The sequence below is a fragment of the Scyliorhinus canicula genome, chromosome 13 (genome assembly GCF_902713615.1).
Source record: "Scyliorhinus canicula chromosome 13, sScyCan1.1, whole genome shotgun sequence".
Lineage (NCBI taxonomy): Eukaryota > Metazoa > Chordata > Chondrichthyes > Carcharhiniformes > Scyliorhinidae > Scyliorhinus > Scyliorhinus canicula.
Window position 1 is genome coordinate 77,713,674 of NC_052158.1, and position 25,348 is coordinate 77,739,021.

The 25,348-nt window shown below is 48.5% G+C and overlaps 1 protein-coding gene across 2 annotated transcripts; it reads right to left on the reverse strand.

The window, feature by feature from the left end:
* Positions 1–11,486: 11,486 nt before the first annotated feature.
* LOC119976748 (eotaxin-like) lies at positions 11,487–24,857 on the reverse strand. Of its 2 annotated transcripts, none has more exons than XM_038817483.1 (4): positions 24,738–24,857; positions 24,428–24,548; positions 15,006–15,083; positions 11,487–13,795 (listed from the first exon to the last, which is right to left on the reverse strand). In XM_038817483.1, exons 1-4 carry the CDS (start codon positions 24,817–24,819, stop codon positions 13,750–13,752), a joined length of 327 nt encoding a protein of 108 aa, XP_038673411.1. In that variant the 5' UTR covers positions 24,820–24,857; the 3' UTR covers positions 11,487–13,749. The 2 variants fall into 2 exon arrangements, with proteins under 2 accessions (XP_038673411.1, XP_038673410.1); XM_038817482.1 differs by having other exon boundaries at positions 11,487–13,798.
* Positions 24,858–25,348: the final 491 nt, after the last annotated feature.

Sequence of the window (25,348 nt, forward strand, 5' to 3'; positions counted from 1 at the left end):
GCCTTGATGAAAGCGACCATTTTGCGGGCTCTTCCCGGGGACCCACGCATGCGCGATGCGAATGGGATAACGAAGCGGCCGATCAACTCACTGTCCACACTCCAAGCCGGGTTCCGGCTCCACTGAAGGAGCGCCTGAAGGCACAGTTGAAGAATCTCCAGGACCAGGGCATTATCTCCAAAGTCACAGAACTGACTGACTGGGTCAGCTCGATGGTCTGTGTAAAGAAACCATCAGGGGAGCTGCACATCTGTATTGATCCCAACGATCTAAACCAGAATATCATGCGGGAACACTACCCTATCCCGAAGCGGGAGGGACTGACAAGTGAGATGGCGCACGCCCGGTTTTTCACAAAGCTGGATGCATCACACGGGTTCTGGCAAATCCAGCTGGATGAGTCCAGCAGAGGTTTCTGCACCTTCAACACATCGTTTGGGAGGTACTGCTACAATTGTATGCCGTTCGGCATTGTTTCGGGCTCGGAGATCTTCCATAGAATCATGGAGCAGATGATGGAGGGCATTGAAGGGGTTCGTGTGGATGTGGACGACGTTATCATTCGGTCCACTAACCCCGAAGAGCACATCTCATGTATCCAGGAGGTATTTTGCCGTGTCCATGCCAACAGCCTCAAACTGAACAGGGCAAAGTGCTCTTTTGGCATGAAACACTGAAGTTTTTGGATGACCAGATATCCCAGCAGGGCGTGAGCCTGGACACAGACAAGGTGAAGGCCATCCAAGCCATGAAGACCCCTGAAGATAAGAAGGCGGTGCTGGGGATGATGAGCTTCCTGGGCAAGTTTATCCCAAATCTGGCATCACACAGCACGGCCCTCAGGCACCTGGTAAAGAAATCCACTGCCTTTGAGTGGTAGGCAGCTCATCAAGCAGAGTGGTTGGAGCTGAAAGCCAAGCTCATCACTGTACCTGTATTGGCTTTCTTTGATCCTGACAGGGAAACAAAGATCTCGACAGATGCGAGCCAGGACGGCATTGGCACAGTGTTGCTCCAGCGTGATGACACCTCCTCCTAAGCTCCAGTTGCCTACGCATCACGGGCGATGACACTCACCGAGCAGTGGTATGCCCAGATCGAAAAGGAATGCCTGGGTCGGTTTAGCGGAATCCTCAAATTCCACGATTATGTGTATGACCTGCCGACGTTCACCGTCGAAACGGACCACAGGCCTCTGGTCCACATCATTCACAAGGACCTGAATGACATGACACCCTGGCTGCAGCGCATTCTCCTCTGTCTCAGACGGTATGACTTTGAGCTCGTGTACACACCAGGCAAGGAGCTCATTATTGCAGATGCCTTGTCCCGCTCTGTAACCTTGCCTGCCGACCCCCCGGCATTCGGGCAGCAGATCGAAGCACAGGTGCGGCTGTGGGCCACCAACCTCCCTGCGTTGGATGAAAAGGTGATCCGCATTCGCGACGAGACAGCCAAGGACCCGCTTCTGCAGCATGTCATGTGCCACCTCACCGATGGCTGGCAGAAAGGGCAGTGACCCCAATTCTTTAATGTGAAGGACGACCTCACAGTGGTGGATGCCATCCTCCTAAACCTGGATTACATCGTCATTCCGCGCAGTCTCCAGAGCTTGGTGCTCAGGCAGATACACAAGGGGCATCTGGGTGTTGGGAAGTGTCGGCGCAGAGCCAGACAAGCTGTTTACTGGCCTGGGATCAGTCAGGACATCTCAAACATGGTCCTCAACTGTCCGACCTGTCAACGCTTCCAGCCAGCACAGGTTAAGGAGACGCTTCAACAGAGCGAGATTGTGACCTCCCCATGGTCTAAGGTGGGCATCGACCTCTTTCATGCCAATGGTGGTGACTATGTGCTCATCATCGATTACTTCTCCAACTATCCAGAGGTTGTGAAGCTCTCGGACCTCACGTCCAGGACCATCATCAAGGCCTGCAAGGATACGTTCTCCAGGCATGGTATTCCCCTTACTGTCATGACTGACAATGGTCCTTGCTTCAGCAGCCAGGAATGGTCGAGATTTGCCCAGCTGTACCAGTTTCATCACGTCACTTCAAGCCCACATTACCCGCAGTCCAACGGGAAGGTTGAGAAAGGGGTGCACATAGTAAAGCAGCTCATCTGCAAGACTGCGGATTCTGCTTCTGACCTCAACCTCGCGCTGCTCGGCCTGTTACCGGCTCAACTCCTGATGAACAGGGAGCTGTGGACGACTGTTCCAGCCATTCACTTGCCTGATCTGGATCACCTCCCGGTGTTGCAGAAGGTGCAGAAGCTCAGGGACGAGCAGGAGCAGGGCTATGCTGCTCATGCCACTGATTTGCCTCTGCTATCCCCGGCAGACACGGTCCGGATCCAGCTGCCTGACGGAGGCTGGTCAGCTCCAGCGGTTGTTGTCCGACAGGCTGCTCCTCGATCGTACATTGTGCATACGGCTGATGGCTGTGTTGTGCGGCGCAACAGACGGGCCCTGTGCGCAGTTGCCGGCCCCCCAACCACATTCTTCGTCATTTCCAGCTGTTATTGTGCCACCTCCTGACATCTCGAACTATGAGGCCACCAGTCTGGCTGCAACCCCGCCCATCAAGGCGCCGTCATCCCCGCCACCACCTCTCTGGCGGTCGACCCGGATCAGACGCAAGTTCCAGAGACTGGACTTATGAACAATTGCTTTGTCTGCCATGTTCTGTTTCTGCTCGTTAGACACTTTTTCTCATATGTATATATCTTTTTTTTAACTGTCATCTCATGTAAATATGCTAGTTTTTCAGCCTACACGTGTAAATACTTTCACATAGGCTGCAGAAAAACTTTTCAAAGGGGGAGATGCCATGATATGCTGACAGGAACTTAATGAGATACAGACAGGCAGCTAATGGGCACAGGGAACAGGACACAACCAATCAGCAGGCAGAACACTTGGGAGGTAGTTTCCCTCTGTAAAAGGCACGAGGCACTCACACTCCGCCTCTTTCCACTAGGGACATCTACAGAGTGAGTCAAGTGTACATAACACGTAACACATACAGCACGTGGAGAAGAGCTAGTCTGGTTCAGTCTAGATAGAGAAATCACAGCTAGGTTAGCAGAGTGTCGAACTGACATAGAACTGTGCTAACTGTGTGACAAGGTTCAATAAATCAAGTTGAACTAAACTCAGGGTCTGGAGTCTACTTGAGTTATAGCTGCATCCAGTTGCAGCCCCTGTTACCTCAACGTGCTTAAGACGACAGAGGGCTGCCCACCCGACAGGCCGAGGAGGGGGGAGGAGAAACAAGATGAGGAGCAAGATCAAGATGAGGAAGAGGAGGGGGAGGGGGAGGAGGAGGAGGAGGAGGAGGAGGAGGTGGTGGTGCCAAGGAGGCGCCTGATGATGCTCTTTGTGTACCGGCGCCGCATGTCCATCGATGACCTCGCGGACAGGGCATGCAGGAGGAGCCTGCGGATGAGCCGGGAAACTGTCGCTCATATCTGCCACAAGTTGGCACACCTGTCACCACGTGGGACTGCGGGACGGGTGGAACACCCGCTACCGATGGCCATCAAAGTGATGGTCTATACAACTGGGTTGTTCCAGTTGCCGAGTGAGGACATGTCCGGCATCTCACAGGCATCGGTGCACAGGTGCTTCCGTGCCACCACGGCCGCCCTGTGTGCCCTTGCGGACCGGTACATACAGTTCCCTGTGGACCGCGACCACGAGGATGCCTCAACAGCGGGCTTCGCTGGCATCACCAGGATACCCATGGTCCAGGGGGTCATCGATGGGGTGCAGGTTGCCATTCGGGCACCAGCAGATAACAGGCCAATGTTCACGAACTGTAAGGGGTACCACACCATCAACGTTCAGGTGGCTGGTCGCTGGGCGACATGGGTTACCCATTGCGATCATAGCTAATGACGCTTATACGGAGGCCACAGAGCAACGTTGAGTACTGCTACAATTATGCCCATCGTGCGACAGGGGTGTGGTGGAGAGGTGCTTCGGGGTAAAGATGCACTTCAGGTGCCTGCATCGCTCTGGAGGGGACCTCCAGTACGAGTTGTGGCAGTCACCACTGTTGTATGATATTGTATGAGTGAGTTTTATGGTAAGGCCCCTGTACTACAGGTATGGGGCTAGATCCCTGCCTGCTGGCTCCGCCCAGTAGGCGGAGTATAAATGTGTGTGCTCTCCATACAGAAGCCATTTCATCAGCTGCTGTAGGAGGCCACACATTTCTGTGTAATAAAGCCTCGATTCCATTCTACTCTCATCTCGTCGTAATTGATAGTGCATCACGAGTCAAGGTGGGTCGGTCGCATCATTGTGGTCACTGCGCCCTCCACAATATCGCCCAGCAGAGGAGCAATAGGCTGGAGGAGGATGAAGAGCAAGGGCAGGCCTCGTCAGACAAGGAGGAGGGAGGGACAATGGGCGGGACATGAGGGTTGGATATGCACGGGAGGCTGCACTACTCCACCAGCAGGTCCAGTGAGCACGGAACGCTTTGATCGCCGCATGTTTCATTTACTAGGGGGTCGGTTGCTGGGGCAGGAGCATGGACACCACAATACCACACCACCTCACCACTGACCATCCTCACCCCCCACAACACCGAGAAAACTCACCTCCCCCATCACCGAACATACTTACCTCCCCCACTGCCCAACCATCCGCATGCACACCACCCCTCCATTATACAGCCACCTACGTCTCTACGAGCTGGGGACACTGGGTTGCCAATGACAGTGTGTCTGGTCCATGGGATGGAGGATAATGACAGCCCGCTCTGCTATGAGCTCCAAGCTCCACATCGTTAGGCAATGTCTGACTCATGCCCACAGTAGCACCCTCCACCTGGGTGGCCCCTGCATGCGAGCTGGCCACTCCATCACAGGGCCCTGTCGTACCGCTGACATACATTTAAAAAAACATTTGAGAAAGATGTGAATGACATCATTCCAAGCTCTACGCCTCTTTTTGCTTCTGCAGGAAAATTAACCCTTTCAACAGGCTTTTGTGTATAATCCAGAAGATGTCAAAGACTTGGCAATTCACATCCAATACAAAGTTAAAAAAAAACTTGATCAACCCTTTGATTACACTCTTTGGGATTGACATTCCAATTGGTTGGGTGGCACACGAATTAACATCATTAAGTGACTTTTCCTATATTTCATATTTGGACTTATCATTTACGTACTCATGTTGCTGATCAGATACTTTAGGTAATGCATGCCTACCCATAATTCCCCACCGCATGGTTCATATTTATTCATATGCACCACTAGCCAATAACATCAAAATCAAAAGTTTCTGTTGAACTATTATTTACTGCATTATTATTCATTTATTAGTGAATTATTATTAATAATTTTATTGCTAAATTACATAATCAATTTTGATAATCATTTTACCATTTATTACTAAATCATATACTCAACTTCAGTTATTTTACTGTATAATCACTTTGTTTGTATACATGAAATTATTATTATTAATTGTTTATTACTGAATTATGTAATCATGATATACATTTTTAATCAGTGTATCAATGTTTTACGCAATACTAAGGAAAGAAAAGTTGGATCCACGCATCACATGTGAAGTGCGCATATAAGTATTAAGATCTGTAAAAATGTTTACCGAAATATTCATTTTCAGTTATTTGATTGGCTTTGTAAATGTTGTACCAGAACGAAATGAGGACACATTCCTTTACACATCTAAAATATATGTTAAAAATTTCAACATTTCCAATTGTTAGGTATGCATTGCAACCCCTATTAACTATCCCTTCTAATGCTTCAGAAATAGCAGAATGGTACATCTATCAGAGCGTCCCTGGCTCAGTAGTGGTCCGTCCTGGAGCATATTCATGTGAAAAATGAAGGTACAAATTTTATGAACAGAAATTTATTAACTTATGGATATCTTTTTTTTATAAATTTAGATTATCCAATTATTTTTTCCAATTAAGGGGGCAATTTAGTGTGGCCAATCCACGTACTCTGCACACTTTTGGGTTGTGGGGGCAAAACCCATGCAGACACTGGGAGAATGTGCAAACTCCACACGGACAGTGACCCAGAGCAGGGATCGAACCTGGGACCTCAGCGCGTTGAGGCAGCTGTGCTAACCACTAGGCCACCGTGCTGCCCTAACTTATGGAAATCTGCAGGCTATCCACTAAACACCTTTTCAGGATGGCACCAACTTAAATATAATCCTAACAGAAATCCTAAATATGTTAGCCTCCCAACTAATATTAAACAAAAAGGATCAATATGCCTCATTAGTAATCACTCTAAAGGGATGAAAATGGGCAATAGTATTTGTACTAATTATTTAGATGTTAACACAGCTAGAATGTACACCAAATTTATTACAAAGAACTAAACCGTTCTCAAAAATAACAGGCATACGTAACATCACAAATAATAAAACTTACTTTATTTGTGACGATAGAACATATTCCTGACTCCCAAAATACTGGTCAGGATCCTGCTATTTAGGATACCTCGCACCTGCCATCTGTCATCCTCCTCATCTCTCTTATGTTTCTGAACCAGCTGCTCGTAGCCGATTACACCACCGCTGCCCTAGGTAAAATTTCTGATGAAATGCAAGCATTACAAAATTGAATGGCACTTGACTATGTGTTAGCCGAAAAAGGTGGCACCTGCACCCTGATTGGTGCAGAGTGTTGCACTTTCATTCCAGATAACTCAAAAGAAGTTAAAGACCTCGCATCACATATCCAAAAAGAAATTAAGAAACTTAATCCACCCCCAGATATCTCTTATCTTTGCGGGTGGTTGGGGCACAGTGGAATGTCCACAGTAAGAATAATCTTTTTCTCCTGTGTAGCAGGATTCATCATTTACATAACATACCAATGTATCAAGTGCATCAAAGAACTATTCGCTAAACGCAATGGCCCAATTGTGAGAATGATTCACACTAGCCCTACTGCACCACCATTCGATGAAATAGAAATGAAAGATTATTGTTGAAATGTTACTGATTAATCAATTATTTGACTGTATTATTCACATATTGTTAATATATTAATACTGAATCAGTAGAATCAAATTTGATTAATTGATTAATTGTTATTTTATAATAATGATTCTTTAAGAATTATAATAATTTTTGCTGAAATGCTTGTAATGCAATGCTTGCCCACTCTATTGTTTAAAACTGCATTGACAATATGAATGAGTTATTCTTTGTGCTTTTACCTATCCTATCGCATTAATTGTATCTTTTATCTTATTGTGATATATCTCACTTATTCTTTCGATTTATCAATGAGGGGTCTGTAGAAACCAACTATTTTCTAATACACCTGATAGGTAAAAGATAGCTATTTAGTGTAAATATTAAGCCCCAGTTTTAAAAACCCATTTTAAATTAAGGCTTTCAGCAGTCACAACCTCAGGTCATGATGAAAACATATAATTCAACAGATACAAAAAGCCTGACACACGCATAAGCAGTAGAGATTAAAACAACACTTTTACTGGGCAAAGATGAGAAAGCCATTGTTCTATCAAATATAATTTCAAAGATAGTTTGACACTCTATTTGTGCTGTACCATTTATCAGATCAAGGACATAGCAACACCATAGCAACCTTAAGGCGCTATTGTCCACAATGTGGATAATAGCAAAGTCACCAGAAATCCAATTTGAACTGGATTTGATAATTGCACAGAATCGCATTCCATAACTTGCACAAGTATTCAAACATTAAACATTTAAAAATAATGTTGCACATTGAAGATTGACAGCTAACCATCAAATCAAACACATTTGATGCCAACCCAAACCAATTAGGATGACTTAGAGGTGTAGATAGATGACTAAAGACTGATATGATTTTTAGTGTCGCAAGCTCCTCACTAAATCCGCATGGTAGATCTCTTTCACTGGCCCTTGGAAAGAGCACCCCATTTAAGCCCACACATCCCTATCCCCGTAACCCAGTAACCCCACCTAACCTTTTTGGACTCAAAGGGCAATTTAGCACGATCAATCCAACTAACCTGCAGATATTTGGACTGTAGGAGGAAACCCATAGGAAAGAGGAGCACCCGTAGGAAACCCACGCAGACATGGGGAAAACGTGCAGACTCCGCACAGACAGTGACCCAAACGGGAATAGAACCTGGGACCTTGGAGCTATGAAGCAAGTGTGCTAACCACTATGCTACCGTGCTGCCCCACATCGGCCGGCGTGGGTCGCGAAGGTGAGCTGGCATAGGTCGCGAAGGTCGGCTGGCGTGGGTCACGAAGGGCGACTAGAGTGGGTCCCGAAAGTTGGCCGGTTGTGTCCCTGGAAAAAAAGTTTGAAAAACACTGCCCTAGTAAGTCTTGTACCTCCTTCCCATTCCGGATAGATGTACCTGCGGCAGTGAGAAATCCTCTTCTCTGCCACCGTTGGTGAAAGTGGTGAGCAACTACAAAGCTGTACTTTGAGTCTGTATAGATGTTGAGTCTATTGTGGCTTTTGGGACTAGCCACCTCCCGCTGTGCCTGTGCCACGTCAGTCAGTGCCGCTGAAGCTGTCAACCATGTGACTGGGCCATGCTCAGGAGCGCCACTGCAATGCCCAGGTGGCTCTTGCGCATGGCTGCCTATGATAGGGCAGCCCTGACCTGGTCCTCAGTATTGAGGACATATTGCCCTGCACATATTGCCCTGTGCCTTAAACATGTTGACCATGGCCAAAGCCTTCACCCGCAGTGCCTCCATTGCGGACGCCACCATGCAGTCTGGCCTGGATGGCACACATTGTTGACACCACCTCCTGCTGCTGCACGCGGTTGGACTCCTCCAACTGCACCTGCATGTGCTGGATGCTTGACGACAACCCCTCATGCAGTCTTTGGCTCTGTGACTGCATCTCCACAATCGAGGGACTGTCTGTTCCAGAAGCCCAAAAACTGTCCGGAAGGGGGCTAGTCCCTGGGGTTGGCCAGCCTTCCGGCCATCCGCTCCCTCCACCTGCCGTACCGAAGATTGTGCCCCAGGCGCTCCTTCACTCAAGTGATCAGCTGAGGCGAGTATCTCTGGAATGGCAGAGACTGTTGGGAGGCAGCTGTGACGGGAAATCCGTGTCATCCCTGGACTCGAGCTCTGAGGTGTCCCGAGATGCAGGTCGATTTCTCTGTCCATGTCGATCACGTCCTTGTCGCTGGTTGACACCTGGGGTTCTGGTTGTGGCTGGGGTTGGGGGCTAGAGACACCAGAAGGTCCCTCCCCATCACCAGCAGCTTGTGCAAGACACAAGACAAGACGCACTTTTGCATCTCGGGCCAACGGTGAATGAGGGTGGTGGGGTGTGTTGGGGAGGGGTGTGTAGGGGTGGTGGTGGAGTGGTGGTGTGGGGGTGGTGTGGGGTTGGTGGTGGGAGTGGTGTGGTGTGGTATAGGGGTGGCATGGATTTGGGGTGGTGTTGGCGGGTGTGACACACATGCCATGGGGAACCACAACTCAGTGGGGTCTCACTTCCTCGCCTGATGCCAACCTCCGCCCCAGCGACTACCCTTTTTTCCGGCCCATCGACCACATCCAATGCCCTCTGCTCTGCTGCAGTGAGGGGCCGCAGGCTCGACTCTCCTCCTCCAGTCTGCTCCCGCTCCTGGCGGCTGTGTGCTGCTTTTTCTTGAGGATGATGGGGGCGATGCAACACACACACACACACAAAATGCACAGTGTTAGACAGTCAGACGCATGCAGCACAGGGGATCGGTAGCTGATGGCCTTTGTGACCAAGGTATCTGGCCATGGCGACTGATATGGGTGCCGGCATGTGGTGCTGGGTGGGGTTACGCCACCCTCCGAGTGAGGTGGGTGGGGTAGGGTTACGACTGTGCGTGTCGGGAACTAGTGCCGGGGCACAGTGCTGCCTACTGTCCCTGGCTGTGCCGAGGGGATTGTGCAGCTTCTTCCGGCCTTGCTGGCTGGTTAGGACGGTGTTGCCCACGGCGCTGACCACTTCTGCTGCCTGCACACAGGCCCGGCGAACAGTGATGGCTGGCACACTTCGTCCCACCCTTGGGTACAGGGTCAACTACCTTTCCTCCATGACATCCAGCATGGTTTCCAGTTCCACGTCGGTGAAACTCAGGGCCGCGTGTCTTGCTTCCATCTTGTTGGCTGGGATGGTGTGCGCGGGAATGAAGTGCGCATATGCGGCTACAGTGTGTCAGCCTCCTGAGTGCCAATCTGGGACCCGGCGAGTCCCGCATGTTTCTCATTGGAATCAATCGTGTTCCATGTGGCGCCAGTGCTAGCCCCTTAACAGTCGTTGAATCGGTCCAAATGCGGCACCAGTTTTGCTGTCCTAGAACTCCTTAATCCTACCCCGGCATCAAAACTTAGTCTCAAGAACAGGGAATCTGGACGCATGTTTCCCAATTACTTCCGCCCCTTGCTGCCAACGGCACAAGGTTCACGCCCACAAAGGGCCCGAGTCTCATTTGAATACATGTTCAGCAATTTAAATATCGTTCATGGGCCCCGCCACATATCTCCCTCACTAAATATTCATACCTCATCGACGCCACATCAGAGCCCCAACTCTCTCTGATGAAATCTGGGACAATTAGGCTGTGCACTGATTGGGGGGCCCCATTAAAGACGGTGCCCTGATCTCTGTGCAGCCAGTTGCCAGCTGTACGAGGCCCGACCCCGCCAGAGTGACGGCGTAAGGCATGCCCACTAGAGACTCAATATTTGGAGAGAAAACTGATCTGTGCAACTGGAGAGATACATGCCCGCTTTCAGTCTGAACCTGACACTGCCAAATTCTGGTAAGATTCCACCCATTCTGTGGATCTGGAGTCACATATAGACCAGACTAGATAAAGACAGCTGGTTTCCTTTCCTACAGGGCATTAGTGAACCAGATAGGTTTTTACAGCAATTGTGCATGGTCTTCTTTCGAGTTTTAAATCCAGATTTTTGTTGAATTCAGATTTCACCACCTGCCTCAGTGGGATTTGAACCCTGGTCCTCTGGGTCTCTAGCTTCCTTGTCCAGCGACAATATCACTCTACCATTGTCTTCTTAAGGGTGAGATATTCCAGCATGGCTCAAAGGTGGCTTCTGACCCCTCAGGCAAGAGGTAGAAGGTCAAAAGAGTCAACATGCCAAGGCACCCCATCAGTCTAACCAATAAGAGTGACAAGTTAGACTGAGAACATTTCATTGAAATTACTACAAAGTTATATATTTTTTAAATTTTAGAGTACCCAACTCATTTTTTCCAATTAAGGGGCAATTTAGCGTGTTCAATCCACCTAGCCTGCACATCTTTGGGTTGTGGGGGCGAAACCCACGCAAACATGGGGAGAATGTACAACCTCCACACGGACAGTGACCCAGAGCCAGGATCGAACCTGGGACCTCAGTGCCATGAGGCAGCAATGCTAACCATTGCGCCACCTTGCTGCCCTCCATAAAATAAAATTGAAATAAAACTGCATAGGTCTTCACATTGAAAAATATTTACTTTATTTTGATTACATTGCGATGACAGAATATTGTTGAAACACAGATTTCAATACAAGCCTTTCTTTGACAAGGAAGCTACTTTTATTTCCTTTCCATTACTTTCTATCAAGATTTTGCAAATGTGTGTCAAAAATACTCATAGGGTTAAAATTGCGATTGCCTCTGAATTAAGTATGGGGGTTGCGAAGTATGATTAACCCGTGCCCCTTCAAAGTAATGGAGGCAGCATGAATACTTTCTGCTGCCTGCTAATTATGATAATAATGGCATGGAGTCTGGTACTGAGTACGTTGCTGAGTGGTTAACCTCAGCAAGGGGCCCAGTTAGCACTACCTAATGCTTGCCTGCTACATCAAACCAGTCTCAAGCCCTTAAAGACGAAGTGCATTCTGGCCGCGGCGGATGGTGCAACAGCTTGGAGGAAAGGGGAAGACTTGGTGGGACTTCAAAGCAGCAGAAATGAGCCAATAGGCCAGAGAGGTTGGCCCAAGGTTTATGGATGCCATGTTGAAAATGTTGCTGCACAAGGTAGACTAGAGGCCAAAGGTTTAGATGGGGCATGGAGGTCTTCCAGATCAGGAAAGTGCTGAGAAGGTAGTGGGAGCAGGTGGATATGGTGGTCAAAGCCACATCGTGCCTGAGGACCTAGATGCTGTGCCAGAAGACACTTTACAAACTCGAACAAGTAGCCAAGGTTAGTGGATGCATCCGCACGGGCCATATCCTACCAACTGCACCATAAGCCTTACTATTTGCTCTGAATTAGGTGCAGGTAGGAGTAATGCTCTTTGAAGGTCTGAAGCGAGTGAGACCTCCAGCTAAGAACACTCCTCCTGCTCCCTCTGCCTCTTTGCGGCTTTGGCTCTATTCCCTTCTGATGATGCCCTCCAATGGGGATTGTAACCATCGCTCCCATGACTGGGAGCAAGTGCTGTACTCACTGGCTTTCGAGTAGCCTTCCTAATGTCCAACACCCACCCACCTCCAACAGACTTTTCCAACTTTTCTCATCTCCTTTGAACATCCAATACTTCTAAAACCTCAGCAAGAAGCAGGTGCAAATTGAATGATGATGTGTTAAGAGCCGGCATATTTAAGAGAGAATGTGTTAACTGGAGCAGCGAGCCCAGAAATGGCAATTTAGGTGTCAGAATTCAATGCTGTCTGAAATCACAATATCCTTACTCAACATATTTTTGACGCTAGAATCAAATACCTACAATGTTAACCTGCTGAACATTTGCAGGAGGTTGGGCAATTCACTTCAGTATGTAGTTTGCATAATATTTTCGCCGCTAAATACTATAAGGGGATTCTCCAGGGCCACTAGCCAGCAGCCAGATTTGCGATAGCCTGGATAATCTGTTGGTAGGCAAAAAATGGGTTTCATTCTGGGCATCAAACCCGGTGCCCGTCTCCCAGTGCACCCCACCAGTCCTGATAAGTTTCTTGCCCAGACCCAGAGGGAACACTTCAGTAAACCTAATATTAATCTCAATATTGGGCAGGATGAATGATTCACCTGCCTCCAGGGATGCTCCAGCCCACCTAGCTGGGAGTCACGCTGGCGTGAATGGGTGCAAGTGCCGAGAAATGGGAACCTGGTGACTTTCAAACCGAAGGAGAGAAAATAGTTGAATACCTTCTCTACACTTGCCTTCAGGGTGTCAAAAGGTGTCCTTAATGGGATCAGGAGGGTTTGGGCTGGGCTGGAGGGGCTCAGGTCAGAGGTCTTTCCTGGGATGGGGTCCTTTGGTTGGTCTTCCCATCTGCAGCCTTTAAACCCGTCAGTATGCCAATAGTAAAGATATCTGAGAATAAAGTGAAAGTCTTCCTATCTGTAGCCTTAAACCCTTTAAGCTCTGCCAGTATGTCAAGTTCAAAGATCTGTGAGATGAAGGTGAAAGTATTCCCCGTAATGTGGTGGCAACATTTGAAGCAGTTATTTTCACAGTCAATTTCATTACCCTTTAACTTATTGAAGCCTCTCTACAAGCTTAGGAGCCTAAAAGCTTTGAACTGCATTGTTTACATTCAATTTCATAGACCATTTTTTTAAAAAACCTTTTGATTGACAAATCCAGGCAGTTTAACACTGGTTAACATTCTAATATTTGTTACAGCAATCTGTCAAGTTGAGAAAAAATAATGGTAATTTAAAAAATGAAGCAGAAAATATTAAAAGACAGAGCGATAATTTTAATTGAGACTTTGCTGGACTCTTCACTTTTCTTTGTTCTTCAGTGGAGAAACTCGATTATTCTCTTAGGCAGGCGAGCACCAGCTCTGCTAATATAAAGAATTAAACAATTTAGACTGATTCAGTTAAAATCCAATTGAAGCATTTCAGATTCAATTGCTTTCCTAGGTTCTACCCATTGGAGCGGGAACAACAATATAGTCAGGGAGCTATGGTACTGTTCCATCAGTCTGTACAGAGAGGGAGGCAGAGTTTCAGTATGTACTGCGACACACATACAATGGGTGGAATTTAATCCAGGCGATCCTCGTCCACTGCCTGGAGAGCTTGTGAAAACCCTTTGTCGCATCCTATAGGGAAAGTCTGCCCTATTAAATGTCAGTCAGGCACTTTAGTGGCCAGTGGTGGGCGTTCCCCAGGATCAAGGACCTCAGGGGCGGATATCCTGCTCCCAATTATGGGATTTATTATTGCATTTATTATGTAAAGTAACAGAAGTTCATGGCCGGGATTCTCCGACCCCGCGCCGGGTCGAAGAATCCCCGGGGGGACCTGAGGATTGTGGCCACGCCCCGATGCCGGCTTCCTGATTCTCCCCCGCTGATTCTCGGGCACCCACGGGATTTCCACCGCGCCGGTCGGGTGCCGTTGAAAGCAGCCACCCCCCCCGGCGATTCTCCGGGCCCTGATGGGCCGATTGGCCGCGAGTTCAGCCGGGTCCCGTCGGCGTGGGTAACTCAGGTCCCACAAAGCGGGACCTGGAAGGTGAGTCTGTGGGGGCCGTCCTGGAGGAGAGGGCGGGGGGGGGATCCGACCGGGGTGAGGGATCCCCACGGCGGCCTAGCCCGTGATTGGGGCCTATTGATCAGCGGGCGGGCTGGTTCCATGGGGGCCTATGTTCCTCTGCATCGGGCCCTTGTAGGGCTCCGCTATATTGCCCAGGGGCCAGCGTGGAGAAAGGAACCCTTGCGCATACACGGAATCACGCCGGTTGTTCCGCGTTGGCTGGAGCTGTGAGGACTACTCCGGCGCCGACTTACCCCCTAGGAAGGGGACATTTCCGTTATCGGGGACCGTTGACACCGGAGTGGTTGGCGCCGCTTTTCACGCTGGCATGGGGACATAGCCCCATTATTTGAGAATCCTGCCCCATTTTTGTAAGTGTTCCAGTTAGTCACTTATGCTGTTGAATTGTAGCTTCCCTGCCGACTTTGCCATTTGGCATCTGTAAATCTTGTACCAGTGGCAGATACACCAGCATTAAATGGGATTCAAAAGCAATCGCGTCCTACTTACTGCAGTTTTCTGATCTTCTTCCGCACCCATGGTGCTTTAGGATCAGCACAAAATAGTCCTTTCTCTTTGGTGTAAAATCTAAACGAGAAGATAAATTATTGTCATTTTGAACAAAAGGCAACAAACAAAAAGGAGGATGGGTTTCCCATTTAAGAAAAAAACACAAAGATACCCAGCTGCTAATCACTTTGATGCAACATTCTCCAAAATAATGCATAATAATACATTTCAAAATTAAAAGACAATAGTTTCTGCAATGGTTCCTTGTGATCCTGTTCAGTTAAATCCATCTTTGCCAGTAACGCTATTTCTTATTGTTTCCCAGCATATTGACTCTTGCATATAATGATCTCAGGATCTTTGACAATCTTCAGTCCAAGCCTGGTTTTTAATCAGATGCAGTTTTCTTATTTGTGTGTGGATTGAGTAGCAATTTACCTCCACCTAGTCTCTTCCCAGACTGTGGTGATGAGATTGCCATTTGAGGGTTTGTCTGTGAATATTACCTTCTCACTATGGTGAATGTGATTCACACTATATATAGTTGCCAATATCACTCCATGTATATATGTTCATTATGAGGGCATTGGGATAGTGGCGAGCATCACCAATTTGCTGCTGACAAAGGGGAAGAAACCCCAAAAAGCTCAAGGGCCTCGAAGAGGTCAAGAAAGAAGGAAATGGAAAGAGACGTGCAACGTTAATAGCGGCTCACGCAAAAGTTGGGCCACCCGGAAGGCAGTCTTTAGAGAAACACAGCTACTCTATAAGAACAGTAGGCGCTAACTGGCAAGACAAATCATGGGCGCCCCTACCACATCCACATGTCCTCTACCCATTGAGGAGCTCGAGCGGTGCTTTCGAGACAAACTCTCAAAACCCAATAATAAGGCGAATGTGAGCAAGTTCGCCACATACAAAGGCAATACCGATAAGGGGGAGCTGATGAGATCAATTGAGGAAGAAGAAGTAACTAAAGCAATCAAGGGCGTGGACGAGAAAAGCGCGCCCGACCAGGTGGGCCCTGTCTGGTCTATAGAAGTGCGGTTTGCACTCTGCACAGATCGGGCAGTCCCTGGTGACCGCTTTTACCTCCTCGTTGGAGAAAGGCAGGTTTCGGGCTCTGATCTAGTGGGCGAGCCGGGTGACCCCTGGGTGGCAGAGGTCATCGTGGATGGCTTTTAGGCGGCTGATTTGCGCGCTGGCGCATGTCCCGTGGGACAGGGCATCCGAGGGCTCGTTGAGCTTCCCCGATCGATATTTGATATCGTAATTGTAGGTACTGTAGAGAGTTCAATCCTCCACCGAAGAATTTTGTCATTTTAAATTTTGCCCCTTTGCGAGTTGTCGAACATGAAGGCGACCGACCGTTGGTCGGTAATGAGGGTGAACCTCCTACCTGCGAGGTAGTGCCTCCAGTGTTGGATAGCCTCCACGATGGCTTGTGCTTCCTTCTCGACTAAGGAGTGTCAGAGGTCTGAAGTGGATAGGGTACGGGAGAAAAATGCAACGGGCCGCCCTGCTTGGTTTGAAGTGGCTGCTAGCGCTACCTCTGAGGCATCGCTCTCAACCTGAAAGGGAGTGGATTCATCCACCGCCCGCATGGCTGCTTTGGCGATGTCGTCCCTGATGCAGCTGAAGGCTTGGCGCACCTCAGCAGACAGGGGAAATAGTGTGGCCTTGAAGAGTGGGCGGGCTTTGTCCGCATATTGGGGGACCCACTGGGCGTAGTACGAAAAGAGCCCCAAGCACCGTTTGAGGGCCTTGGGGCCATGGGGGAGGGAGAGTTCTAAGAATTGGCATGCATGTTCAAATGGCATGCGGTCCAGGTCTGGGCCCAGGACTCCGTTCTCCATGACGTAGCCGAGGATGGCTAGTCTGATTGTGCGGAACACGCATTTCTCCTTGTTATATGTAAGGTTTAATTTTTGGGCCGTCTGGAGAAAACGGTGGAGGTTGCCGTTGTGGTCCTGCTGGTCATGGCCGCAGATGGTAATATTATCCAGATACGGAAATGTGGCCCGCAGCCCGTACTGGTCTACCATTCGGTCCATTGCTCGTTGGAACACCGAAACCCCGTTAGGGATCCCGGAGGAAATGGAAGAGGCTGCCATCGGCCTCAAACGCCGTGTAGTGGCGGTCCTCCGGACGGATTGGGAGCTGGTGGAATGCAGACTTCAGATCCACCGTGGAAAATACCCGATATTGGGTATCCACCCGCAGCAGGCGGTACAGCCTGCAGGATAGGGTATTTATCAGAATGGAGGTCCAAAGGCTGCTCAGTGAGTGGATCATAGAGGCCAGTAACAGTCCCTGGAGAGCTCAGGTGGTGGTCGACAAGACCGGGGAAAAATTCCGCATGGTCGTCGATTAAAGCCAGACCATAAATCGCTTTACGATCAGGCGTCCTGTCGAGTAGATGCCGCTGCGTTCTGGCGAGCTTGATGCAGGAACACTGCACTGAGTTGCGGGCCATGTGGTGACTGCCCGGGGAGGTCGTACTCCTCCGATGAGCTGTTTGAGTCTGGGGATGCAGCTATGGCCCGTGGATCGCACGTGGAGGGTGGTGATGAAGACGGCGTCCAAGTTGGCGGCCCCCATGAATCGCACGTGGCCGGCCGCATGGTGGAGGTTTGCCAAGATGGCGGCCCCCATGGATAGCACGTGGCGGGAGGGGGCGGAGCCTGAGCGTAGGCAGCAGCATTTTGGGCCCCGCGGGCCTGCTGGTGCTGGGGGCGATGTTTTTGGACTGCTAGGGTGTTGAGGGCTGGGGCCCTTCTGCCGAGGCACACTTTAGCATAGTGGCCTTTCTTCCCACAGCTGCTGCAGGTCGCGGATCGGGCTGGGCAGTGCTGCCGCAGGTGCTGGCTTTGTCCACAGAAGTGGCAGGCTGGAGCAGTTGAATAACTGGTTTGGCGAGCTGAGTAGCTGGTTGGGGAAGCTGAGTAATTAGCTGGAGCAGCTGGATAGTTTGAGTAGTTGACTGGGACAGTAGGGCGGCCGGCTGTTGCAGCGCTATAGCTGGGGGGCCTTGAGGCACAGGCTTGGGGGGTCCTCAGGTCGGGGGCCCATGCGGGGTTAGTGGGGTCCGCGGGAAACGAGTTGAGGCTGCGGAAGGAAACTTCCATTGTGATAGCAGCCTCTACGGTAGTCTCTAAGCCCTGGGCCCCATTTTCTAATAGTCTCTGGCATACATAGCTAGATCGAAGGCCCGCTACAAAAACATCCCGCACAGCAAGCTCCCTATGTTCGGCCGCGGTTACGGCCTGGTAATTGCAGTCATTTGAGAGATTGTTCAACTCGCGTGCAAATTCAGCTAAAGTTTCAGTAGCCCGTTGTCGGCGAGTCGTGAACACATGGCGGGCAAAGACCTCGTTCATGGGCCTAATATACATTTTGTCCAAAATCGCCAGTGCTGCGGTGTAGGAACCGGCTGGATTTAGTTGTGTAGAAATTCTGTGGCTTACCCTCGCGTGCAGTAGGCTGAGCTTTTGTTCCTCCGTAGTTTCAGCAGTGCTGATTTCGGCCAGGTAGACCTTAAAACATTTCAGCCAGTGGCAGAAGGTTTCTTTCGCCTCTGCATCCTGCGGATCGAGTTCTAGACGTCCTGGTTTTAGAGCGGATTCAATGCTTTACTTCGGCAGCTTCTTAAGTGTATTAAATTGATGGAACCATCAATTCAGCGAACACGTGTAGTTGGATCTGAACAGAGGCTTAAATACACTTACAACTGAGCCAGCCTATTCGTTGTTGAACTTCAGATGAACTGGCAGGCTGGCTCTAAGGTACTGATCTTTATACATCGGTCCCAGGGGGAGGAGTCCTGGGCAGAGCCAGGGGAGGAGCCCTGTACAAACTCTCGCATACTCCCAGAGTGACTCCCCCTGGTGCTCGGATAGTGCAACTGCACTTACAATGGTGGATAGTGAACATATATACATGGAGTGATATTGGCAACTATATATAGTGTGAATCACATTCACCACACTCACGATTTTCAGAAAATTTATAGATTTCCTGTGCTGTTCATGACGAGCATTCACCTGTCTCTTTTCATGTTATCCCTTTATACTGGAGTGTTAAACCTGTGTCCGGTCTTTTAATCTCTCACTGTGCGTCTTTAACAACGTGGAATATGCCTTCCAGTCCAACCACACACAAGCAAGACACTGTAGAAGCTACAAATTTTAAATAAGGTCAAAGATGCCTGAAGCACTCAGCAGATGGAGCAACATTTATGGCATGAGACAGTTATTTCAGGTCAACAGAAGAATCGTCATCTTGAAACATTATCCCTGTTCCTCTCTCTGCAGCTGCTGTCTGAGCTGCTGAGTGTTTCCAACAATTTCTGTTTTTAATTCAGTGCATGAGCCTGTTTTGTCATTCAATTAGACCATTGCTGATCTGTGTCTTAATTCTATCTACCTGCTTTGGGATTAAAAAAAGTTTCAGGCCTAACTCCGGCGAATGAGCAGCTAACCTGGCTTGACTTCAGGGAGGCAAGGAGGTTCTGCTGATGTTCTGATCATCGTTTATTCCTTGCTCAACACCCTAAAAGAAATTAAAAGGTTTGTCATCTCCTTTCCTGATTTTTGGGAGCTTTCTGTTTGCAAAGGGGGATGATGGTTCGTGGTTGATGGATATTCCTGTGACTGGAAGGCTGGTTCCAGTGGGTTCTGCAAGGCTCAGTACTATCGGTCTCTTGCTCAGTACTATCGGTCTCTTGCTCAGTACTAGCCATTTCTTGCTCAGTACTATCGGTTCCTTGCTTAGTCCGAATGGTCTCTTGCTCAGTACTATAGGTCTCTTGCTCAGTATTATCGGTCCCTTGCTCAGTACTAGCCATTTCTTGCTCAGTACTATCGGTCTCTTGCTCAGTATTATCAGTCCCTTGCTCAGTACTAGCCATTTCTTGCTCAGTACTATCGGTCTCTTGCTCAGTAGTATAGGTCTCTTGCTCAGAACAATAGGTGTCTTGCTCAGTACTATAGGTCTCTTGCTTTCTGAGGTATATGTCAGAAATTTGGATTTGAATGTTGGGATTATGATTCAAAAGCTTGTAAATGATGCAAACATTAGCTGTGTGGTGAAAAGTAAAGTCGAAAGCTGCAGACTGCATGATAGTATCAATGGATTTCTTAAATGGGCAGAACAGTGGAAAATGGAATTCAATCTAGAAGAGCATGAGGCAATGCATTTGGGGAAGACTAGACAAGGAAATAGATAATAAACTGTTGGATAGTGAAAAGTGTAGAGGAACTGAGTGAGCTTGGAGAGCATGCTCACAGATTCCTGAAGGTGGCTTGACAGGTTCACAAAGTGGTTAAAAAGACATATGAGAGAGGGCAGCACGGCGCTGAGGTCCCAGGTTCGATCTCGGCTCTGGGTCACTGACCGTGTGGAGTTTGCACATTCTCCCCGTGTCTGCGTGGGTTTCGCCCCCACAACCCAAAAATGTGCAGAGTAGGTGGATTGGCCCCACTAAATTGCCCCTTAATTGGAAAAAATAATTGGGTAATCTAAATTTATTTTTAAAAAAAGACATATGAGATACTGGCTTTGATAAGCTTAGGCATAGGGTGTAAGAGCTAGGAGGTTATACTGGAACTGTATAAAGCACTAGTTAGGCTACAGCTGGAGGTCTGAAGGCCTCCAGTTCATGTCATCACACGATAGGAAAGATGTGATTGCAATATAGAGGCTACAAAGGAGATTTGCAAGGATTTTTTCAATTATTTCCAGGGGCATGTGAGCATCCTTTATTACCTTTGTTGTCCATCCTTTATTACCTTTGAGAAGGTGATGGTGAGCAGCTTTATTGAACTTGTCTAGTCCATGTGATGCAGATGTGCTCACAAGTGACATTATAGAACAGTACAGCACAGAACAGGCCCTTCGGCCCTCGATGTTGTGCCGAACAATGATCACCCTACTTAAGCCCACGTAACCCGTATACCCGTAACCCAACAATCCCCCCATTAACCTTACACTACGGGCAATTTAGCATGGCCAATCCACCTAACCCGCACATCTTTGGACTGTGGGAGGAAACCGGAGCACCCGGAGGAAACCCACGCACACACGGGGAGGACGTGCAGACTCCACACAGACAGTGACCCAGCCGGGAATCGAACCTGGGACCCTGGAGCTGTGAAGCATTGATGCTAACCACCATGCTACCGTGAGGCCCCTAAGTAAGAGAGTTCCAGGATGCTGACCTGGATATTGCCTGGACTGGAGAATTTGAGCTTGAAGAGGCTAAGGTCATTTCATTTAGAATATTGGAGGCTGAGGGGAGATCTAATAAGTGTATAAAATTATGGGGATTGTCAGTAGAGTGGGTAGGAAGATCCTAGTCCCTTGTTTGAGGAGTCCATGCACAGGGATGAGTTTAGGGTGAGTGACTGGAGGTTTAGAGGGGATTTAAGGGGAAATTATTTCACCGAGGGTGGGATAGATCCAGCGTGAAAAGGTATAAATATAGAAAAACCTTCATGACATTTAAAGGGCCTGTGAAGAAAAATTGTGTGCCACACCCTTCAGAACTACAGGTACAGAGCTGAAAATTGGGTGGCTACTGGTCGGTTGTTGCAGATATGATGGGCTAAATAGCCTACGTATATCCTGTAAATTTCTATGATGCACGTCTTTTTTTCTTTCTGTTATAACCCCAGCGGAGATCATAGGATAGGAACCACCAGGTTTCCCGTGTCCTCCGGGGAATATGAACTTCCCCAGTTACGGGGTAGGGCTTCCCCTTCACAGGTATACCCCTCTAGTATAAAAGGAGACCCTCCGGGAGAGTTGGTGATTTGATTGTGAACTAGTAAATAGGCCTCTTTGTGCTTTAATCTACGGCTGATGCATGGCTGCTTACGTCGGATCTCACTCTTCCTCTCTCTCTTTCACTCCCACTCTCTCTCTCTCTCTCTTTCTCTCTCTTTCCCTTTCTTTCTCGAAACACATTTTAGCTGTTGTATTAAAAATAACTTAACTCAGTGTTTTAAAGATAAAATTAATCTACTCAAGACGTGACGCCAGCCCTCAATCAGCATTGCCCTTTTAAAATTATTTGTTTCCCTTATTCATTAGCTCAGAAAGGCAAAGACTAACTCTGTTTTGTGTGATACTCAGTACCTTGCATCACTGACGGCCTCTATTAGGTTCCCTGAGTAACCAGTCTTCATGTTTCACGTTGCACTCTGATTGTCAGTAGACTATTCCACTATGGGGGGTATCGTAGCTGAGCCTGAATCTGTTTCACTCAATGTCGAAGCACGGTAGCATAGTGGTTAGCATAATTGCTTGACAGCTCCAGGGTCCCAGGTTCGATTCCCGGCTTGGGTCACTGTCTGTGCGGAGTCTGCACATTCTCCCCCTGTGTGCGTGGGTTTCCTCTGGGTGCTCCGGTTTCCTCCCACAGTCCAAAGGTGTGCAGGGTAGGTGGATTGGCCATGCTAAATTGCCCTTAGTGTAGGGTGCTCTTTCCAAGAGCCGGTGCAGACTCGATGGGCTTAATGGCCTCCTTCTGCACTGTAAATTCTATGAAGAAGCCATGCAGCAGCTATCACCAGATATTAAAGTACAGCGACTCCATTCTCAACGCCACTGCAGCCCTAAGTGAGATCACAGAAATCTGTATAACCCTAACTCGAGCTAGCTCATTACCACATCAGTCTGTGTTTCTTCATTCACCAAAGAGAAGGATAAAAGGTGTCCTTGCCTGTTCAAAAGGTAAACTTAAAAGCCAAGTTCTCAACAATAATAAAAAATGCTTTCTATAAGCGGGATTCTCCGACCCCCCGGGGGGTTGGAGAATTGCCCGGGGCTAGCGTCAATTCCGCCCCCGCTGTGTCCCGAATTCTCCGCCACCCGAGAATCAGCAGAGGCAGAAATCGCGCCGGTCGGCAGGCCCCCTGCGGTGATTCTCCGGCCCGCCGAAGTCCCGCCGCTGACAAGCCTCTCCCGCCGGCGTGGATTAAACCACCTCTGATACCGGCGGGATTGGCGGTGTGGGCGGACGCTGGGGTCCTGGGGGAGGGGGGGCACGGGGTGATCTGACCCCGGGGGGTGCCCCCACGGTGGCCTGGCCCGCGATCGGGGCCCACCGATCGGCAGGCGGCCCTGTGCCCTGGGGGCAGTCTTTTTCTTCCGCCTTCCCCATGGTCTTCACCATGGTGGACGCGGAAGAGACCCCCCTCCCCTGCACATGCGCCGGGATGACGTCAGCAGCCGCTGACGCTCCAGTGCATGCGCGGACTTATGCCGGCCGGTGAAGTCCTTTCGGCCCTGGCTGGCGTGGTGCCAAAGGCCATTCACGCCAGCCGGTGGAGCGGAAACCACTCCGGTGTGGGCCTAGCCCCTCAATGTGAGGGCTTGGCCCCTAAAGGTGCAGTCTCCGCACCTTTGGGGAGGCCTGACGCCGGAGTGGTTGACGCCACTCCATCGCATCGGGACCTCCCGCCCCGCCAGGTAGGGGAGAATCCCGGCCATTTTTCAACTCTGTAAACTTATTCAATCAGTAGTACAAAAATAAATGGTCGCTTTCAACCTAAAATAGGAGTTCAACTGAGAGGCTTGAGTGATTTTTTTCTTTATAAATTTAAAATACCCAATTAATTTTTTCCAATTAAGGGGCAATTTAGCGTGGTCAATCCGCCTACCCTGCACATCTTTGGGTTGTGGGGGCGAAGCCCACGCAAACACGGAGAGAATGTGCAAACTCCACACGGACAGTGACCCAGAGCCGGGATTGATCCTGGGACCTCGGCGCCGTGAGGTTGCAGTGCTACTCACTGCACCACCGTGCTGCTCTTGAGTGCTTTTTTAATAAATTATCCAAGCGGTGTTGGTGTAATTCATAACGTTATTAGGATCACTCAATTAAAATTAATGTTGTAAGAATATGAGAATATATACAACCAAAAAACCTCACTCCCTTTAGTAAAGCGTGCAATCCAGCGTATCACAGAAGCCTGATGGCACTGCCCATTAATAAAACATAGAACATACAGTGCAGAAGGAGGCCATTCGGCCCATTGAGTCTGCACCGACCCACTTAAGCCCTCACTTCCATCCTATTCCCCTAACCCAATAACCCCTCCTAACCTTTTTGGTCACTAAGGGCAATTTATCACAGCCAATCCACCTAACCTGCACTGTGGGAGGAAACGGGAGCAAACACACGCAGACATGGAGAGACTGTGAAGACTCCGCACAGACAATGACCCAGTGGGGATTCGAACCTGGGGCCCTGGCGCTGTAAAGCCACAGTGCTATCCACTTGTGCTACCATGCTGCCCGTTAACCCCCATTTATCTTGATGAAGGACAGTTGTTTTCTTCCTTAGAGATTCATTTTCTACAATTAAAATCAACAGCATCTTATAGGACAAACAATATGCTTCAAAACAGTATACGTACATAACAGCTTTTACGCAACGATTAAACTCAGGCTGAATCTTGTATCGTGTGATGTCAAATTTGACCTCCTTCCGGGACACAGACTCGCAGCAGTTTACCTTAATCTTGCCTGGCCGCCGATCTGAAAAGCGAAATGGATAGTCCAGAATCAGCACATCCTCAAGACAAAGCGAAGATTTCTCTTTCAAACTTTAATTCATATCAGGCAACATGCTTCTCTCAAAAATTGGCAAATCATTGCTTTCAAAACTAAATTTTTAACATGGCTAAGTAAACACGCTTTAAAAAATTAAATTTTTACCCAACTTACATGACCCAGCAGCCAAGGTAATAGAGCCAATCATCACCAAGGACAGAATAAGATGAGATCTCCTATTTAACATATGCTGCATTTTAAACAGTCAGATGATCCTTATCTGTTGGCTTTGAGAAACAAATGAGTCTTATAGCTCGCAAATTGTCGCATTTATATTTAAAAAACCTCATCCTCTGTCCATACCTTAATATAGTATCAGAAACTACGCAAAGGAAATGAAGCATCAGTCATGCCCACATGTTTATTTTTGTTTATGGTTCAGCAAATTAATTTGTGGAAGTTTGGGGGCAAACTTCACCTGAGGGGCGAGTTCCACCTAAATATTTAATAAAATCGCAGTGGAGAGCTCATTTGTTAAGATGATTCATTAATTCTATTTCTTTTAAGTTCGTGGAATTAACCAACTATTTTAAGGACCCACTGATTCTCGTGTCTTAAATTGCCCTGAGTGTTAACTTAAACAGCTTTTCTTGCTGTTTTGGGCTAATTGATGTAAATATGACACCAAGAACAACTTATATTTATATAGCATCTTTTACTTTTGATAAAACGTTCCAAGGTGCGTCAATGCAGCATCATAAACCAAAGCATCAATGAAGAGGTCA